The sequence below is a fragment of the Zootoca vivipara genome, chromosome 4, assembly GCF_965207765.1.
Source record: "Zootoca vivipara chromosome 4, rZooViv2.hap1.1, whole genome shotgun sequence".
Taxonomy (NCBI): domain Eukaryota; kingdom Metazoa; phylum Chordata; class Lepidosauria; order Squamata; family Lacertidae; genus Zootoca; species Zootoca vivipara.
Window position 1 is genome coordinate 22,279,157 of NC_142587.1, and position 19,540 is coordinate 22,298,696.

The 19,540-nt window shown below is 43.3% G+C and overlaps 1 protein-coding gene across 1 annotated transcript; it reads right to left on the bottom strand.

Moving 5' to 3' along the window:
- Window positions 1-1,276: 1,276 nt before the first annotated feature.
- Window positions 1,277-15,693, bottom strand: SLC10A2 (solute carrier family 10 member 2). The gene is made up of 6 exons (XM_035116235.3): window positions 15,254-15,693; window positions 11,610-11,728; window positions 7,339-7,427; window positions 7,080-7,255; window positions 4,213-4,370; window positions 1,277-2,870 (listed from the first exon to the last, which is right to left on the bottom strand). The coding sequence occupies exons 1-6, from the start codon at window positions 15,691-15,693 to the stop codon at window positions 2,704-2,706; spliced, it is 1,149 nt and encodes a 382-aa protein (XP_034972126.2). The 3' UTR covers window positions 1,277-2,703.
- Window positions 15,694-19,540: the final 3,847 nt, after the last annotated feature.

Sequence of the window (19,540 nt, forward strand, 5' to 3'; positions counted from 1 at the left end):
CAAGAACCAGTTACCACACCTGCTAAATTACTTTTGGAATTTGCCATGTTAGGTTTAAGGGGCACATCGATCTGGCAAAGGTTTGTTTCCACCAATAAGAAACCAGAGGGTCGCCATGAAGATCACACACACACACATATGGGGAAGGCATGGCATGGAGAACCTGTGCTTCTTCAGATGTTGAAAGGCTACAGCTCCCATCATCACTGACTGTTGGTCAGTGTTACCGTATGTACTGAGCTGAATCAGAGAACAATAGGATCCAGAATCAGCAGTCTGATTGGTCCGCAAAAGCCACCCAATCCAACTCCAGGTGGAAGTGAATCCGCAACCTGATTGGCCTGCAGGAGCAGCCAATCAGGCGGCTGGCAGAAGTGAATCCGCAAACTGATTGGCCCACAGGTGTAGCCCTGAAGTAGCCAATCACGCAAAGCCCATTGTGTAAATAATGTATATAAGCAGATGGTTTGGGGGGAAAGGGCATTCTTCTTCTCTTCTTCTCCTTGATGACTATGAGCTGAATAAAGAGCATGAAATTCACTCTCGACTCCGAGTATATTTCAGTCAGGCTGACAGAGGCTGATGGGAAATGGATCTGGCCGGCCACTGTTTCCCCATCTCTGTACTAGAGATATAGATCATTGCTTTAAATAGTCATGCTTAGGTTGAACTGTAAATCCAATTCCACCATTTTCCGTGGGGCATGCCTCCCAGTTCTCATGTTTATTTGGAAGTAAGAAGCCTGAATTTGTACATCATAAGGCATTTCTGAGCAAGTGTTCAAGGATTGCAGTCTTAGTCACCATGTCTAATTTTTTCAGGGTTGTGCATTGCCTTACTAGGATGGTTGCTCTCAGACGTGCAATGCTATGGAGGATTTAAGGGAGCAAATTCTGTGAAGTGCTGTGCGCTCATGTGGCGAAAGAGTTTCTGCACACTTTGGCATATGGTGCAGAATATGGCATTTCTTTTTCAACATCTGTCCCACAACGGCAACTCATTATTTGCTCCGCTTTTGGCACATTCTTTTTTTCCTGAATCGTGGAAAATAGCATGCTTGCTGTTTAGAATTTGCTATTTAAGCTGTGCTTGCCAAATGCATATTTTAAATAGAAAATGCAGAGCAATAACGTTGCCACATTAAATCACAGCACCAAGAAGTGGGTTAATTGATCTTTTCCATGTGCTAGAGCTTCGGCTAAGAATCTTTGAAGCAAATAGTCCTCTGTCTTCAGTATTTATTTATTTTATTTATTTCTTTATTAAATTTGTAGACTGCCCTTCATAGAAAGATCTCGGGGAGGTTCAGAGCATAAAAATACAGAATAAAATACATAATACAAACAAGAACAAAACCAACCATTAACCCCCCCATAAGCACATTTAAAAGATCGTAGACTGTTCATCAGCCAAAGGCTTGGTTGAAGAGGAACTATTTTGCCTAATGCATATAACTGTACAATGAAGGTGTCAGACAAACCTCCATGGGGAGACCATTCCACAAACAGTAGATAATTTTTATTCCTGGAAAAAGCAGGTTTTGAATCAGAGGTGCCAACCTGAATAAAATATTGAGGGGCCAAGGTAATCAATCACAAGATGTGGTGTCTGCTTATCCATTTGAATGGCAGTGCCCATCAACTTTGGGGAGACGAGCCCCCTCAAATAATTTATTGGGGGGCCCAAGGGATCTTGGCTCCTAGGAGTTGGCTCCCATGATATGGAAACATAATGAATTTTGACTGGAGGGATTATCCACCATTCTTTGCTTAGAATGGACCACCAGTAACCAATCTGTGGAGTGGGAGATGCTAAATCAATATGCCTCAACTTTAGAAGTTCAGGGAATTCAGGGTTTAATTTGAGAGAGGAGCATTGCTGAAGTTCTTAGTGACAGTTGTTTAGATAGCAATTCATAAACCAGTGATGTTGTTGTTGTTGTTGTTGTTGTTGTTGTTGATAACGGTTCAGAATATGAATTTGTCTGCCCTGTAATGATCAGCAGCATCAAGCGCCATTTCCCAGTTCTTCTGTGGCTTGGAGTGTATGACTCCAAGATTCTGCACATACATGAACAGTGTTGTTCACGCTGGCCAGACTACTTTGTAGGTGCGCGCAAGAAAAGTCTTAAAAACCTCTTACTCCCTCTGAAACTCTCATTGATTGGGACTTCCGGGGAGGAGATGGTGGACTGAACATTTTCTGCCGACAGCTCTTTGACAGGGATCATTATGTGGTGATTAATGATAGCCAAGCCATAAATTGTAGAGTGTTGGAAGGGACCCTGAGGACCAGCTAGTTCTGTCCCCTGCAGTGCACGACTATGCAGCTGCCCCATATGGAGATCAAACCTGCAACCTTGGCATTATCAGCATGATGCTCTAACCAACTGATTTTAGATTTAATGGTATTTATAACCTACAACCATAAGAGAGCATTAAATAGTTAGCCACTTATTTAATGGTTTCATTCATTCATTCATTCCTAAATAGTGTTATCGGACACCCTAATCCCTGCCAAGCTGTGCATGGAATTCCAGGCCTCTTGGTCACCATCCAGGGTCTGTGAAGATGGGGTGGAACTGTTGTAGCTTTAAGAAACATGATCTATTCACATATTTACACCATGGCTGTCTCAAGAGGGACTTGTTCCCCACAGTCCAATGCATCTCTCCCAACCTGCCTTCAGCCAGCCTGCTCAAGGCTATACTCTTCCATTGGGAGTCACTGACACGTGGTTCTCTCCTCCTCCTCCCTCCTCCAGAGTAAATCCTCCATTCATCATATTGTGTGTTGGCTCCTGCGTTGATTCAGGTCCATTCTCGTCGGTCGAGTCTCGATCAGCAAAATACCTTTTGTGCACCTGGTAGACTAACAACATTGGCACAACATGTCAAAGGTAATAATAGACAGGATTGAAAGCATTTCAGTGTTTAACCGAACCTGGTGTGTCAAAGAAGAGCTGGGCTGTGATTCTGTACCCACTTACCCATGAGTAAGCCCCACTGAACTAAATGGGACTTCCTTCTGAGAAGATATAGCTAATAGTGCACTGTTGCTTGCCTGTTGTTGTTGTTGTTGTTGTTGTTGTTGTTAAGGCTAGCATTGCTTGCTAATGCTGAGGAGTGCTTAACAACCAACCTCTCTTCCCAGGGATTGTAGCTCTGTGTCTGAGGTCTCCAAACAACTCTCAGCAGCCTTAGCAAACCACAGTTCCCAGGATTCTTTGGGGAAAGCCGTGGTTGTTTTAAGTGGCATGATACTGCTTTAAATGCATGGTGCAGATGAGTCATTAAGATGATACACTGCACACAATTTAAGGTCTCATTTGCACAATCCAGAGCATTTTAGACTGGAAGGGAAATGAACAATACTGGGTGTATGTGGCTGCTGTGTGGCTCAATAACCACCCCTGAGATATGAACAATAAATCATGAACACTAGCCTTCAGATGAAATTACAGCCAAGGGAGGCGGTGGAAGGCCTTGTTGAAGTCAACGCGCAAAACTCCAGTTTGAGTTTCCACGTAAGCCATGGTTTAGAGCAGTTTGTTAGCCTTTTATTTCTGTTTGCTCTCTCCCTAGGTGGACCTGCAACAATGGCTTCTGATTCTGATTTGCTGGCTGATTTGCCAATTCAGACACTGCACCAAAGAGTTAAGCTTTAATATCCTTGTTTTAGCGTGATGTTTGAACTGAACCAGGTGACATATTCTGCTTACGTTGTTGGACAAGAGCAAAGGTTGCGACTGGATTGTCAGCCAAGTCCGCTCACCCCTTTTGGGGCAATCCTTTGTCTTGGATGGAGGGGAGGTTGTATTCTCTACCTGCCCCTCCAAAGGCTGGGGTATCCCATTAAAGGGATCCGGGGAAATGATCATGTCCATGTGCCCAGGCGGGGCCAGGGCCAAAGGCACTCCCCCAAACAGCGGTCCCTGCGGGGGTGACTCTATTTGATGTAAGTCTTACGAACCCCCGTCTGGATTGACCTATGTGTCACTTCCGGGGGGCAGGCCGGAAGTATTTCAATTGCCCCATGCCCAAGCCAAACCTCTTTAATCTGTATTCAGTAAAGTTGTGGCCTGTTTTGATCCAAACCAGTCATATTGGCCTCTTATTGGGGAATGTGGAGTACAATGCCTAGACCTGCAAGGCAATTTACTTGTACAGTTTGCAACCGTGATGATTCATGGATTTGTTAATTCGTGGCTTACCTCCCAAAAACATCCCTGCAAGTATTAGCTGAAAAATACTGTAGATGAGTGGGAAAGTAAACATCAGCTCCAATTGTTCTGGGCTGAATGAGAGCTGTACTATGGTTGAAGCGAGCTGAGTATTCTGCATCCCCGTTTCCAGAGCTACAGTACGACACCTAAAAACGACATTATTAAAAAATCACACACAGACACAACCACCTTAGGAGACTTAGGGTGTTTTTACACCCCACCCTAAGATGTTACTGTGAACTCACCACATCTTGTTCACTCTCTCTTTATGGTGAATCTGCACAACGCCATCACCCAAACATTTTCATCTTTAATAATAATAATAATAATAATAATAATCATAAGTTTTTATCATTTATACCCCACCCATCTGGCTGGGTTTCCCCAGCCACTCTGGATGGCTTACAGCATATACAGAAATATAATCTCTCAATATACTTTATTCGACCGATAGTCAGAAACAAAAACATTTCTAGAAATATAATAAAACATCAAACGTTAAAAACTTCTTGATACATGGCTGCCTTCTCATGTCTTCTAAAAGTTATGTAGTTCTTTATCTCCTTGACATCTGATGGGACGGCGTTCCACAGGGAGAGTGCCACTACCAAGAAGGCCCTCTGCCTGCTTCCCTGTAACTTCGCTTCTTGTATATATACAAGAATCTCAACAGGTACAGATGCCTTTAGCACCGCCTTTATAAAAGGTTGGGGTTTTAACATAGGTTGTGCCCTATTGAGATAGTAAACTTATCAAAGCTTAGCATATATTGATTACAATCTTTGCGGTGAGCACTTCTTAATGGTTCCAGTGGTCTATTCCTTACATTAACATTTTAATTAGCACTAAAACAATTTCTCTTTAACGAAAGAGCAATTATATACTATAAAGTCATAAAGGTATAATATGTTTGGTTTATCTATTTTTTTTAAAAGCTTTTAAAAACAACTTAGCCATGTCACTACAACAACAACATCATGGTCTACTTGTGTTATAGATCCATAACTTTACAACATTATATTTTTTCATGAAAAAATATAGCTTGAAAAGCATTTCAAAGTTAATTAAAAGATCAATTAAGAAAAATAAACGAGGTCATAAAAGGGTACCTTCCACAAGGGTTATAATGAATGTGACCCAACTATGTCGCACACATTAGTGCTGACAGAACATAATGTGATGTACACATTGAAAAAGCACCGTGTTCCTGATAGTGTGGCAGCCAATTGCACTTCTGCTGAAAGGTTTTATTCCCATCTAGTGGTATATAAAATTTGTAAAATAAATAAAATAAATATAAATAAATATAAGCAATGATTGGGGAGGCTGGGAGCAGCTCTGAACTGGCAGTATCATCATCATCATCATCATCATCATCATCATCATCATCATGTTGTTTTTTTTAAAAATAAAATGCTTAAATTTACCTAGGGCTATACAATAAATAAACACTTTAGAAATTGTCCTCGTGTTATATATTTAAACAATGAGCCTGGCTTGCCTGCATCGTTATTATGTTTATGGGCTACATGTTTTCATTAATCTGCACGTGGCCAGACCAAACCAGAGATTTCACACAGTATACACTGAAAAAGGTGGTGCAAAAGTAGACATACTCAGTTTGCAATACACTAGGTAAATTTCTACTGCTGGACATCTCAGGATGCAATACTTTGGGTGCATATTGGGCAGTGAGACCTACTGAAATCAGTGGGGATCGATCCCAAGTTAGCACGCATAGGATTGCGCTCCCATTCGCTTAACTCCGTACCCAAGGGCTCAACGATATGACTGGGATAATAGGAAGGGTGGCGAAGTGAGCAAGGAAGGCATTGGATATTTCTCCAGTCATTCGACCAGGGGCAGCCAATCTGTATGCCTTCCTGAGATTGTTGGACTGCAACATGCAATATGCAACATCCCAGGATCCAGACCATGGACAATGCTTACTGGGAATTGTAATCTCATCAGCACTTGGAGAGCGCCATGTTAGCTCCCCCTGCGCTTGACCGAGGGCAAGATGGAAATAGTTTGAATGGTGGACGGTGGGTTCTTTAAGAATCCGTGTGAACTTCCCTGCTGAGCAACCTCACCTAAAATTGCTCACTTGCATTCTGAATGCACACCTTGAAATTGGCCCTGGGCGGCTTCACCTTGAGCTGATACAGAGTCAATTACACGATGCATGAATGTGTGACTAGTATCCTACTGCATCAATGTATTTTGTGTCAGTGTACATTGCAAAACAGGGAAAAAGACTGAGACGTTAAATTTGCAGATATAGCAGTAAGTGACCTTCCTGACTCTGCTGTGGAGTGCATCTTATATTGCCATTCCACACATGTACCTTGCGGCTGCTCGGACCTGTATGCATATTGAGGCCTTTAAAACAGGGTGCTGTCTGACCATGCATGTATTTCAGTCCCCGATGTGCCTTCTCAACTTGACTAGCCTTTGCAAATCTCTGTTATACAGCACAAACTAATGGGACGTCCTTTGGGTAATCACTGAGGGACTTACCGGTCACCTCTCTGTGTTGAAGCCATTAGTCAGCTCCCAGGAAATGAGAAGACAAATTTGCTTGTGCACAGCACCAGATAAATGGATGGACACGGCTTGCAAAATGTTGCCGGAGTGGGGATGCTGAGGAACAACTTTGCAAAAGTATTTCTTATAGCTTTGTAGCTGCAGAAGAGCTGTGTGTCAGAAAATTGCTAAAAACGAGGTGTCCTGCAACATGTTTGGTGCGTTCCAAAACTTTTGTGGTGCATTTACAAGCATTACTCCAATGTGTGTGTATACATCAAGCCTGAAGGAAACAGAAGCTGTTCCATTCTTGTATTCTGGAGCCTTACCTGTGCCAGGACTGGCCAGCTATGCGAGCCAGAAAAAACCCCACCGAATAGCCAGCGAATGGGAAGATGGCTCCAATAATCCAGAGTGCAGGAGTGATGGTCCAGGAGCCCTGGTACAATATCCCTCCAACCACAGCTATGAGCACTATGAGAACTGCACCACCAATGGAACCAATCTGAGGGAGGAAAGAGAAGGTCAGTACACCTTGACATTTCTGGGTAGCTTTTGGATATGCAATTGGGAAATGTCACACCTTACCTTGAGTACGATTTTAGCTTTTGCGGGCCATCGATGCTTAAAAAATATTCCGAGCGAAGCGGGAATGACAAGTGCTACCAGTGAAATGCCTGGAAAGAGAATAGCACAGGTTGGGCACAGAACTCTTTGCTTGAGAAGGGTGAGGTCCGAACAATGTGATCTTTTGAAAATGCAGGCTTGGGAAAGGGGTCAATATATAATAATAATATAACAATTTATTACTTATACCCTGCCCATCTGGCTGGGTTTCCCCAGCCACTCTGGGTGGCTTCCAACAAGAGATTAAAAAAAATACATTAAAACATCAGTCATTAAAAACTTCCCTAAACAGGGCTGCCTTCAGATATCTTCTAAACATCAGAAGGTCCCAGGTTTCAACCTGTCATCTTCATGTAGGGCTGAGAAATACTCCTTGCCTTAAACCCGGGAGAGTCACTGCCAATCTGTGTAGACAATACTGAGCTGCATGGAGCATAGGCTCCAACTCTATGGGGCTGGGGACACCTCACCCCCCCCCAAGTATGTGGCAATAGGGCTGAGCCCCACCAATCCTGAGGGGCTGGGCCTTGTCGTGGTCTCCTCCCGACACGCATGATGTGTCACACATGTGATATCATGCACATGCGTCAAGCCCCCCCCCCCCAATGTCAGGTGGAACTCTGTGTCTCTGGCATGGAGCAATGGTCGGATTCTGCATAAGGCTCTTTCTTTCTGTTCCCATGCTTTCTCACACATAGTTGTCCTTTCTGCCTTGAAGGATCAAATATTAATCAAATATCTCATTCAGGAAGCTCATGGCTGTGTAGGTGGGGATTTTCCTGTGGATGACAGAGCGAGGGATTGCCCTAACAGGGTCACCCAGGGATTGCCATGCCTGAGACGGTGCCACTGATCAAAGTCCTGACAACTACCTGCTGCACCATGCTGGCTCTGTGTTTGATAGCCCATAAAAAGTCACACGTTCACCCAGCTGGATAACAAAAATTCAGCTTTATTTCTCCCGTGGTTAATCGTTGTCATTCTGTGGCGTACCTTTTCTTTTTTTTATGATGCTATGAAGCATTGATTTTTTCCTTTGGGATTCTACTTCTATAGTCGGCACTAGTTTAAAGCTCTCGTTGTGTGGCATTCTAGGGTTTTTTTTTTGTTTGTTTCTCAGAAGAAGAAAAAAATATAAGCAAATGGCTTCTTGCTTCTTGGAAGTAGGAGGCAGAGAGTAATACTGCTGTCCCATTATTGTGGCATGCACACAGCATGCTTTAGTAGTAGAATGGCATAGATCTGAAGGCAATTTTGGATCCCATGGCAACAAATGTTGACCAGAAAACTATACCCAAAGAATTGACTGGTTAGCTGAAATCAATATGTGAAATTGCTCCGTCCTTTTTGCCTCTTTAGTGTTGCTCAGTTGCAAGCATCTGCTAAAAACAAAAGCCACAACTGCTGGAATTCCCTTACTACAGCCTAGACTCTACACTGAGCAAACCTACAAACCATTGACATCCACAAAGCCCTTTGCCTTCCCACTTTCTTCCTAGACCCTTTGAGGTTTCCTCCAGTCTCCCTTTCTCCTTTTCTTCATTTCCTTGTCTTCGTCACTCATTGTTTCTCACATTCTTGGTTTCCACGCCACTGACTACATTGTTCCTCTTCCTTTCAACACCTTATCACCTAACCAGCCATAAAAATCCTGTTCTCATTCTTATAATATACAGCCCACGCCTATCAAGTGCTGTGAAGTTTCTTCGGAGCTTTCTTAGCTGCATGCCTAAGCTGATTCTTTTCTGTGCTTATTTTTCCAAGTCTCTCTCTCTACTTACCCTTTCTTCATGCTCCCTCTTGGCTACTCTACATTCTTTGTGTCTAACACTTTCCAATTCCATAGCACCCCTGCAGCCTAGAACCTGTTCCAAATATGCAATCTGAATCTGGGTGAGGTTTTAATTCCAGCCACACTAACATATTTCCCTCTCCTCACAGAAGCTGGACTGCAACCTGTTTAGTTTCCTTAGCAACTGAACATTCCAAAACACACTGTCTTGGTTGATCAGTTTCACCAGAAGCTTTATCACCACATGTGCAGAACTATATAGATTGCCTGCTTTTTCCAGAACTTCGGCTAGGGCTGCATTATGATATCATGTTTGGTGCAGAACACATCTAAGTGAGCAATCTGAATTTGGTGGTAGCAATCTTCAGCACTCCACATCTGGCCTCGATCCAGTATACCTGAAGGAGCGTCTCCTCCCCCATCGTTCTGCCTGGACACTGAGGTCCAGCGCCGAGGGCCTTCTGGCGGTTCCCTCACTACGAGAAGCCAAGTTACAGGGAACCAGGCAGAGAGCCTTCTCGGTAGTGGCACCCACCCTGTGGAATGCCCTCCCACTAGAGGTCAAAGAGAATAACAACTACAAGACCTTTAGAAGGCATCTCAAGGCAGCCCTGTTCAGGGAAGCTTTTAATGTCTGATGGATTTCTGTATTTTAATATTTTGTTGGAAGCCGGCCAGATGGGCGGGGTATAAATAAATTATTATTATTATTATTATTATTATTATTATTATTATTATTATTATTATGCCTGTGTTACCAGCCTGTTTGGACTTCCTGCTAGCAGAAAACTGTGGACAGAGCTTGCACATTTATTTGTTTATTGTACATGGTAACTTGACAGTCTGGGCATAATCTTTTGGTTTTAAGTATGTGAATAATATCACTGGCCACAAACTATACTAATGTTCCCATTGGCTACCAGCCTTTCTTCAGATCTGTTAAAGGGCCCAGAATACAATCTTTCCATCACAGTCTTATACAAAGGATTCTTGATATTAACATAGCTGTCTGTTTTTAATAGAGAGAATTGTGTGACAAGTAAACTATCTTCCATGTTGTTTTGGAAACATATATTAGTTTGTTTTGTGTTTTCTTGGCACAATGGCTATTCCACGTTCGTCTACTTAAAACATAAGTTTAATGTTTCTTTTCATGCTGATTTTTATCTTATCCCACATGAAATCTGGGAGCCCTTACAAATGCACCCCACATTTCACCCCATAATTGAAGTAAATTTTGTGGAGATCTTTGCACCTGTTGGAAATGTCAGGGTGCAACTCTGCTTTCACTGTAGGCTGCTTTACCTGCATGAGAAATGGAAGGCAGAGAGGAGCCTCCAGCTTCCTAGACTGTGCTCCTTGCACTGTCCTTTTGACAGCTTTCTACAGTGTTAGATTGATACCCTTAGGGTTGCTGACCTGACCCCACTTTCTCCTTCTCCATGCCTTCCTTGTGAGAAGAAGACATGTGTAGAACTCTCTCCACCTAAGATGCAAGAGCAAGCACGGAGCAGTGCACCTCTGACTTAGTTAGACCGAACTAGGATAGTCCTATCAAACATTTGTTTGCTGCAATAAACATAGCTTTCTTATTTTCGTAAGCTCCACATCTCAGTGTGATTATATCCATTCTCCCAGTAGAGATGCCATATTCAGTCCAACTTCTACTGAGCATTTAAACTTCAAATGTTATCAGCACCATCGTTCCATTTCCACAAAGGATGTTGATTGATAATGTAGAGACATAGATACACATCCTCTCAAGAAACAATGTAAATTGTGTCATACCCCTTTAATGAAAAACAGAAGTGTGTATTGATGCTGTCTTAACTGAACTTATAAGGGCGCCACTGGAAATGTAAGACACATCCTGGGCAAAAACCTGGGGCACTCTGGTCCTTATTGTGAGGGAACATCCTACATTGTGCCAGAGCAGACTGTGTAACCTAGGAGGAAGCTACCATGGGCTCAAATAAGAGTGCACATCTGGAATGTTGGAATGGGAAATGATGAAGCAGCACACTCACCAACCCCAAATTCAGCACTACAGAGGTGCTCTACATGGTTGGTCAATGGTGCATTGGCATTCTAGACTTATGGTAGAATTCAATGTCATGCTACAGCTATTGTTCCACCAGCGAAAGCATTTCTGCTTGCTGGGTGGAACACCTTGCCCCGTGTGCTGTTCTGGGGGTTCTCCCTATCATGTTTTATGACTTCCTTGATGTTGTATGTGGGCTGAAACTGGTCTGTGACCGAAATAACAAATTCATTCAGTCGTTCTCCTGACCAGATTTGGGGGAGAGGGGGAAAAAGTCCCCTCGCATGTATGGGACTCACTGTGCGGGCTTCCGCTAGCGCAAGAACTCAGTTGCATGAAGTCCTGAAGATGTATGATAAGAGGATGTTTGCTGTGGGAGATGGTAAAAATGTGACTTACCGATACTGTCGTAGGGGATTAAAAGGGAGCTGTAGTCTGTCCAAATTTTGGTATAAAGGAAGAGGCAAAGTGGCATCATTCCCATGGCCAGCAAAGTCGAACACGTTGTCATACTGATGCTGCAAGAGAGTTGGTTGCAATTACTGTTCGTACCATTTAGGCTACAAATACTTTTTGCGTTGGTGAGGCCATGGCTTTTAAATGGAGGCTCAGCAAAGACTTATGCTGCTTCTCATGGCTCTGGGGTGGGTGTTTTGGACTACAACACCAACCAACTGTGTTCTGGCTGAGGCTCATGGGAGTTGTAGTCCAAAACATCTGGAGGCTGGTTTAAGAGCTTGCTGATCGAAAGCAGTTGGAGAAGGTCTTATTCTCTCCTCTTCCTTGTAAGACCCTTGGAAGAACGTCTACTCTACAGCAGGGTCATCTGAAAAGCACAGGAACCTTGAGATCTGCTTCTGGGTTGTTGGCACTATATTTGGTCAGTGGGGTTTTATGTCCCTTCAGTCTTGCGAGCACTGAGGAAGGAATGCTGTTTGATAGTATTAGGTGGGTAGTCATAAGATGATGCCAAGTTAGAATGTGAAGCCTTTGGTCCTGAGAAAATTAAATTCTTGGCTACAAAGAAAAGTCAAAACTGGTAAATGCCAGAATTGAAGTTTAAAGATGGTGGCCAAAAGTCTTTAAGCACACCTACCTGGGAATAAGACCCACTGAAAACAATAGAATTTACTTACGTGCAGAGATTATAGGATCACAGAAAATGTTTAAATATCGTATTATTTAAAAACAGGCCAATTCAGTCTTTTTCCAGATTGGGGTGGGGTGGGAGGGGGGGGGATAAGAAGGAATTTACTCCTGTTCTTCAATAATGTTGGAAGTGGGTACAGATTTTTATTGCAAAATTTTTATTCCAGGGAAACTCCTTTGCCCTGGTGCAGAAAACACAAGGGATGTGTGAGAGACAAAAGACAAGTTCTAGCAACATGTTATTGCAGGTATAAGTTTGTATGTTTCTCCATATGCATTCCATATGGAAAACATTTCTCCCTGGCAAGCCATCCGCTTGAAACAGCCCTTGTGGGTCTGAGGATCTCTGGAGTGGGATGAATATTTGCACCATATAGTGTTTTGTTTTGCTTTTAAACGTTCCTGTCTGAGCTCCGGAGTTTCAAAGGCAACTTGGTAGTCCAGCAGGTTTGAGACAAATGTGTGTATTAGGATAGGCCCCAATGCAGAAAAGAGGTATGCCGCATGAGAGTAACAGCCCCCCCATATATTCCAGCTTTCTTCAAATATTGAAAGGGCTGCCGGGCAGAAAAGATGGAGCAGGATTGCTCTCTGTTGCCATAGAGGGCAGGACTAGATTGCATGGGAGGCAATGGCCACAAAGCAGATTTCAACTAAACATTAGGAGAAATGTCCCAAGAATAGCAACTGTTCAGCAGTGGAAGAAGAAGAAGAAGAGTTTGGATTTGATATCCCGCTTTATCACTACCCGAAGGAGTCTCAAAGCGACTAACAATCTCCTTTCCCTTCCTCCCCCACAACAAACACTCTGTGAGGTGAGTGGGGCTGAGAGACTTCAGAGAAGTGTGACTAGCCCAAGGTCACCCAGCAGCTGCATGTGGAGGAGCGGAGACACGAACCTGGTTCCCCAGATTACGAGTCTACCGCTCTTAACCACTACACCACACTGGCTCTCTGGAACAGAAGCTCTCTTTCACTGAGGTATTTAAGCAAAGTCTAGTCAGCCTCTGTCACTCAGGGATGATAGTGGCTGATCAGCCTCTGCCGAAAGAGACCTGCAATGCTGGTGTGAAATTGAGCCGGGGTGTGTGTGTCTCACTATATGACCTTCAAGGTCACTTCCTAATCTAAATAAAAAAATTCCTTCAGTAGCACCTTAAAGACCAACTAAGTTTATATTTTGGTATGAGCTTTCGTGTGCATGCACACTTCTTCAGATTTAGATGCACACTTCTTCACACTTTAGATTCTTCCTAATCTAAAGTTATTTGATTAAAAGCAGCCAGTCAGATGCTGCTGGAAGCTCTCAAGCAAGGTGTGGAGGTGATGGGATGGTTTGCCTCATGAAGGATATGCCTAGCATTTTAGGGTGGGGGAAAAGTTCTTTCAGAGCCAAGTTACTGAAGACACTGGGAGGCATGCCATGAGATCTGCTGCAAACCCCCCCCCCCGAAAAAAAGCTCAAAGCACTCTCAGAGGTTGCTGAATCAGATCAAGGCAGCAGTACTGGGGGAAAGAGTGACTTACCATTCCCACCCACCCCGTGCCATTAGATGGGAAAATGTGTGCTCCAAAGGCAGTAGGATCTATTGTTAATTGCTGCTACTGCTGCTACTATTGTAGTAGGTTCTCCTGTTAACTCAAAGTCAGGCTGAGGTCAAATGGAATGGCCACCAAGCACACTTCTCTATCTGCCTTTGCTGCTCTAACTGTGATGTCAGTCAATAACTTTGCAGATGAGCCTGGCATTGCAGCCTGAGTAGATAATACCAACCCCAAAATATGTTTACCGATGGACTAGTATGCAATCGTTCAATAGCAACAGACACAATCCAGATAACCTTATTAGTAGCTCTATACATCCAGTAGCTTTTTATGGGTTTCTTTTCTCCCTTCTGGGAAGTTCAATGGAAGTTTGCTGTGTGGCATTAAGGTTTGCTGTTCTATGGAGCCAGGATGCATGCAAGTTCCAAGCAGCTTTCTGGATCGCTTCACACAGCAATAAATTTTCAGTAAATAATGTATACAGAGTTGGCACTATAATTCAGGGAAGGATTTGAGTGAGATATCTTAGAGGCCGTTCCTGTTCCAGATAAGAACCCCTGACCATTAGGTCCAGTCGTGACCGACTCTGGGGTTGCGCGCTCATCTCGCATTATTGGCCGAGGGAGCCGGCGTATAGCTTCCAGGTCATGTGGCCAGCATGACAAAGCCGCTTCTGGCAAACCAGAGCAGCACATGGAAACGCCGTTTACCTTCCCGCTGTAGCAGTTCCTATTTATCTACTTGCATTTTGACGTGTTTTCGAACTGCTAGGTTGGCAGGAGCTGGGACCAAGCAACGGGAGCTCACCCCGTCACAGGGATTCGAACCGCCGACCTTCTGATCAGCAAGCCCTAGGCTCAGTGGTTTAACCACAGCGCCACCCAGGTATCTGCACAATAATAATAATAATAATAATAATAATAATAATAATAATAATAATTTATTCCATTACCTGACCTTCACCCTAACATCCCAGCATGGGTTAGAACAATGAAAACACAACATTAGCATTAAAACACATTACTATACAATATGAAGAGCAGTTTAAAAGAACTTAAACTTAACAAAATGAGGTGGATCCTAAACATATATATCTCAAGAGTAAAAATCCAAGGAGAACAGATGTATCTTCAGCATTCACCGAAAGTTATATAATGAAGGTGCCAGATGCACCTCTGTGGGAAGTTTGACAATTTAGGGGCTGCCACAGAGAATGCCATCTCCTGGCCTGCAACCTCCTGAGCTTCTGAGGGCAGTGGAATGACCAAAAGAACACTCACCACCAACATTAGCACCTGAGAGGGTCTGTAGGGAAGGAGGCAATTCCGCTGAAAGCCAATATCTCTTACCTTAGGTCCATGTCACCTTCTACCCAGTAGGCTAAAATATTGGAAGATGTTCCACCAGGACAGCACCCCATGATGATCACCACAACAGCTTGTATAGGAAGTATATTGAAGGCGTACGACAGCACAAAACCAGTCAGAGGCATAATTCCAAACTGGCAGAGGAAGCCTACGGCTATGCCCCATGGCCTTCTAAGGTGTCCTAGAAATTTCTTCAGCTCCACGTTGCAGCCCATGGAGAACATCACCATTGCCAACAAGATTGTTAGGACGGTGCTTAAAATGGTGCTCAAAACTCTGTTGTAATCGTCAGTGGGCAGCGCGCAGGATGTGCCATTGCAAATCGTGGCATTGGGAGAGCAATATGAAAAATTCGGAGTTGGTTGAGTTGTCAAAAAGTGAGAGGTCAAGATGCCTGCTGTGCTTGAAAGGTGGTCCTGCATTGTTACGGCAACGAAGCACTCTGCCAACCTCTTAAACTCTGTATGGATGCTAGTAACTCAAAGCAGTTCATTTTTAAATGACGAGGGGCAATAAAGTGCTAAATAAACACTTGAACTTGGCCGCTGTCAAGGTTTAGAGCTGAGAACAACTGCTGAGTCATAACATTCCAGTTGTACAAATGAATATACGGACACTTTGAATCAATCATTTATCCCCAAATTTGACTTCACGCCAAATTTTAATTTTAATATTTAAACACAAGGGCCATCAGGAAGGAATAGCGAATATAGTGAAATGAGGATCACGAGGACTTCTTAAGGGCTTACTTCCTCATATTTATTTATTTGCCTTGCTTTGTTTTTCATTTAACTTAATGTGATATGCCACACTTTAAAGCAGCTTCCCCCAGCCTAGTCCCCTCCAATTGTTGCAAGACTACAATTCCAGTCATCTCCAGCCAGCTCCAAAGGGCAAGTGTCCTCATGCCCCACCCTAATATTTCCAGCTGAAAAATACAATGATAGGTAGTCTGTGTCCCCTTGTCTTATTCTGAAATGTTGAGGTGAAACGCATCCTTCGTTCTCCCACAATCTTCTTCACGTGTGCATGTTTGTGTCTCTTTGTACACAAGGTTTATTATTGAAATTATCTTTTCTGGAAGATTGCCTGTTTTGACTACATTGCATAAAGGTAAGCACAGCGCGTTGGCATTCATGATAAAGTTCTTGACTACCTGAGGAAATTGGTAATATCGTATGACTGTTGTCCTTGGCTGTTGTTGGAACTCAGGGGTCTCCAAGGAGAGGCAGGGGCAGTGTGAGGTGGAGCTCCTCACTCACAGATCTGCCCTGTATTCCCTTAGGTCATCATCTGAGGCCCTTCTTTGTGGCTTCCTCCTTGAGAGGTCTGGAAGGTGGCAACACGAAAACGGGCCTTGTCTGCAGTGGCTCTCTCTCTGTAGAATGCTCTCCCCAGGGAAGTTTGCCTGACGCCTTCATTATATACCTTTAGGCGCCAGCCAAAAACATTCCTTTTTAACCAGGCCTTTGATTGACACCCTATTCCCTTTGGGGGGGCTGTTATTGGGTTGGTTTTTTTATTTTGATTATGTATTTTGTGGTTTTATATTTTGATTTTATTCTGTGAAATGCCCTGAGACCTCCAGGTATAAGGCGGGATGTAAATTCAATAATAATAATAATAATAATAATAATAATAATAATAATAATAATTAATAATAATAATACAGTGGTAAGGTAAAGGTAAGGACAGATTGTGAAGCTGAGGCTCCAATACTTTGGCCACCTCATGAGAAGAGAAGAATCCTTGGAAAAGACCCTGATGTTGGGAAAGATTGAGGGCACTAGGAGAAGGGGACGACAGAGGACAAGATGGTTGGACAGTGTTCTCGAAGCTACCAACATGAGTTTGACCAAACTGCGGGAGGCAGTGCAAGACAGGAGTGCCTGGCGTGCTATGGTCCATGGGGTCACGAAGAGTCAGACATGACTAAACGACTAAACAACAACAACAACAACAAGGTAAAGGGGCTCCTGACCAACAGGTCCAGTCGTGTCCGACTCTGGGGTTGCGGCACTCATCTCGCTCCATAGGCCGAGGGAGCCAGCATTTGTCTGCAGACAGCTTCCGGGTCATGTGGCCAGCATGACAAAGCTGCTTCTGGCGAACCAGAGCAGCACACGGAAATGCCATTTACCTTCCCGCCGGAGCGGTCCCTATTTATCTACTTGCACTTTGATGTGCTTTCGAACTGCTAGGTGGACAGGAGCTGGGACCGAGCAATGGGAGCTCACCCCGTTGCAGGGATTCGAACCGCCGACCTTCTGATCAACAAGCCCTAGACTCTGTGGTTTAACCCACAGCACCACCTGGGTCCCTAATACAGTGGTATCTGAGGTCAAATACTTAATTGGTCCCGGAAGTCTGTACTTAACCTGAAGCGTACTTAACCAGAAGCGAACTTTTCCATTGAAAGTAATGGTAAGTGGATTAATCCGTTCCAGATGGGTCCGCAGAGTACTTAACTTAAAAGTACTCAACCTGAAGTGTACTTAACCCGAGGTATGACTGTAATAATAATAATAATAATAATAATAATAATAATAATAATACTTGAATTTTGTCAGCCCTGGCCTGTTCTCAACTTAGACCTGTTGGTGACAGGACGGGCATAATCTAGACGGTAGCAGTGGTGAATATCAGGCATTGAGTGTGGCCAGGGAGCTCTGCTGAGCACCACTGCCAATTACAGGTAGGCAAGAAGTCTGCCCACAAGCGATAGAGTGACAGGGATGGGCACTGGCTCAGGAGTCTAGATATGGCAGAGAAATTTGATTCAGTTTTCCTTTAAAGACGAACGTACCTCATTTCCCACAGCCACCCCCACCCCCAAATTTTCACTGCTCTGAATTTTGCAATGCAGTTCTTCAACCAAGTAATGTGCACAAAAATTCATACCTTAGGGTAAAGTGTGCATAAAAATGCGTTTATTAGTGAAAATGCATTATAGCAGGGAAAACTGCTTTGCAAAAATGCACGTGTTAAGCAAAATTGCATACAAAAATGTAGGAGGAATTTGCACTAAAATGCTGATGGATTTGTATGAGGGCTTTTCAAAATCACCAGCTGATGTGGAAATATAGAGGACTGAACTTAAGAATGAGGAACACGAGGAACTGAGAGAAACTGAAATTGACAGATTCTCCTATCCCCGCTGAGGATTCCCCCAAACCTAGAGCCAGGGCTAAAAACCACTATGGTGAAGGGAATTCAGGAAACAACCATCCGCTTCTATTGGGAGATGATTTTTTTATTTTTTATTTGAGAATTACAGATTTGCCAAACCCAGTAGCCTCCCATGTTTTCAGGCAGGATCTCTCTGGGAAAGCTGTTTGGGAGGAGTACAGACAGCTTTGTAGAACTGTGGAACATTTTTATGTTTGCTGTTATGACCAGGTGTTCCACTGCACGGGTCATATAACTACGAATAATTAGTATTAATAAAGCAGTGTTTTGTGCTTGTCCAAAGCATGCAAGGCCTTCCTTGATCGTTGTAAAAATGCACAGTGGATCTTTCCCTATCTTTTATTTAGAGGATAAGATGCTTGTTAGGCTAAAAGATGGTTGCAGTGAAGTTTTTTTGGGGAGGGTGGGGAAAAGGTCACAATTGCTTTGCAAGAATAGACTGAGTGCTGAATTGATGAAAACATTTTCTCTTGGCATCCAAGCAAAAAAGTTATCAAGTTAGCATGCTGTAAAGGATGGGTGTTTCATGAAATAAAGCAATTGCTTAAAGGAGTAGGTGCTGTTATGGAGACCTCTTCGTCAGATGGCAGGTGTAAAAGTTAAAGAATTTTACAAGAACAAGTGAATTGTGAAGAGGAACAGCAAGTCTCTACAGAATTGATAGTGGAAATACTGCAGAAGATTAGCAGACAAAAGAATGCAAGGGAAATGTTCGTGTTCGTGATCTTGAACATTGGATGCTGTGAGTTGAAATGCAGTTATTTTGAAGAATATCTGTTGCCTAAGTTTGCAAAGCTGACTTTTTCACTTAACAACAATGAGAGTCTTATTAGAAGATAATTAAATAAAATATATAGTTATATAATTACAGTCTTATCTGTAACGAATATGCTGCTGCCCTCAGATAACCTTGCTGGCAAAGATGATGGGTATATGTAGGACAATGGTTAATACAGAGTTTGCTGCAACACATACCATAATTCAAACCTAAAGGTGGGTCTGCAAGTGAAATTGCTCAACAGCTAGGCAAAAGCAAAGAGAGGGGCCTGGGGATAACATCACCTTCCTAAGCAAAATAAT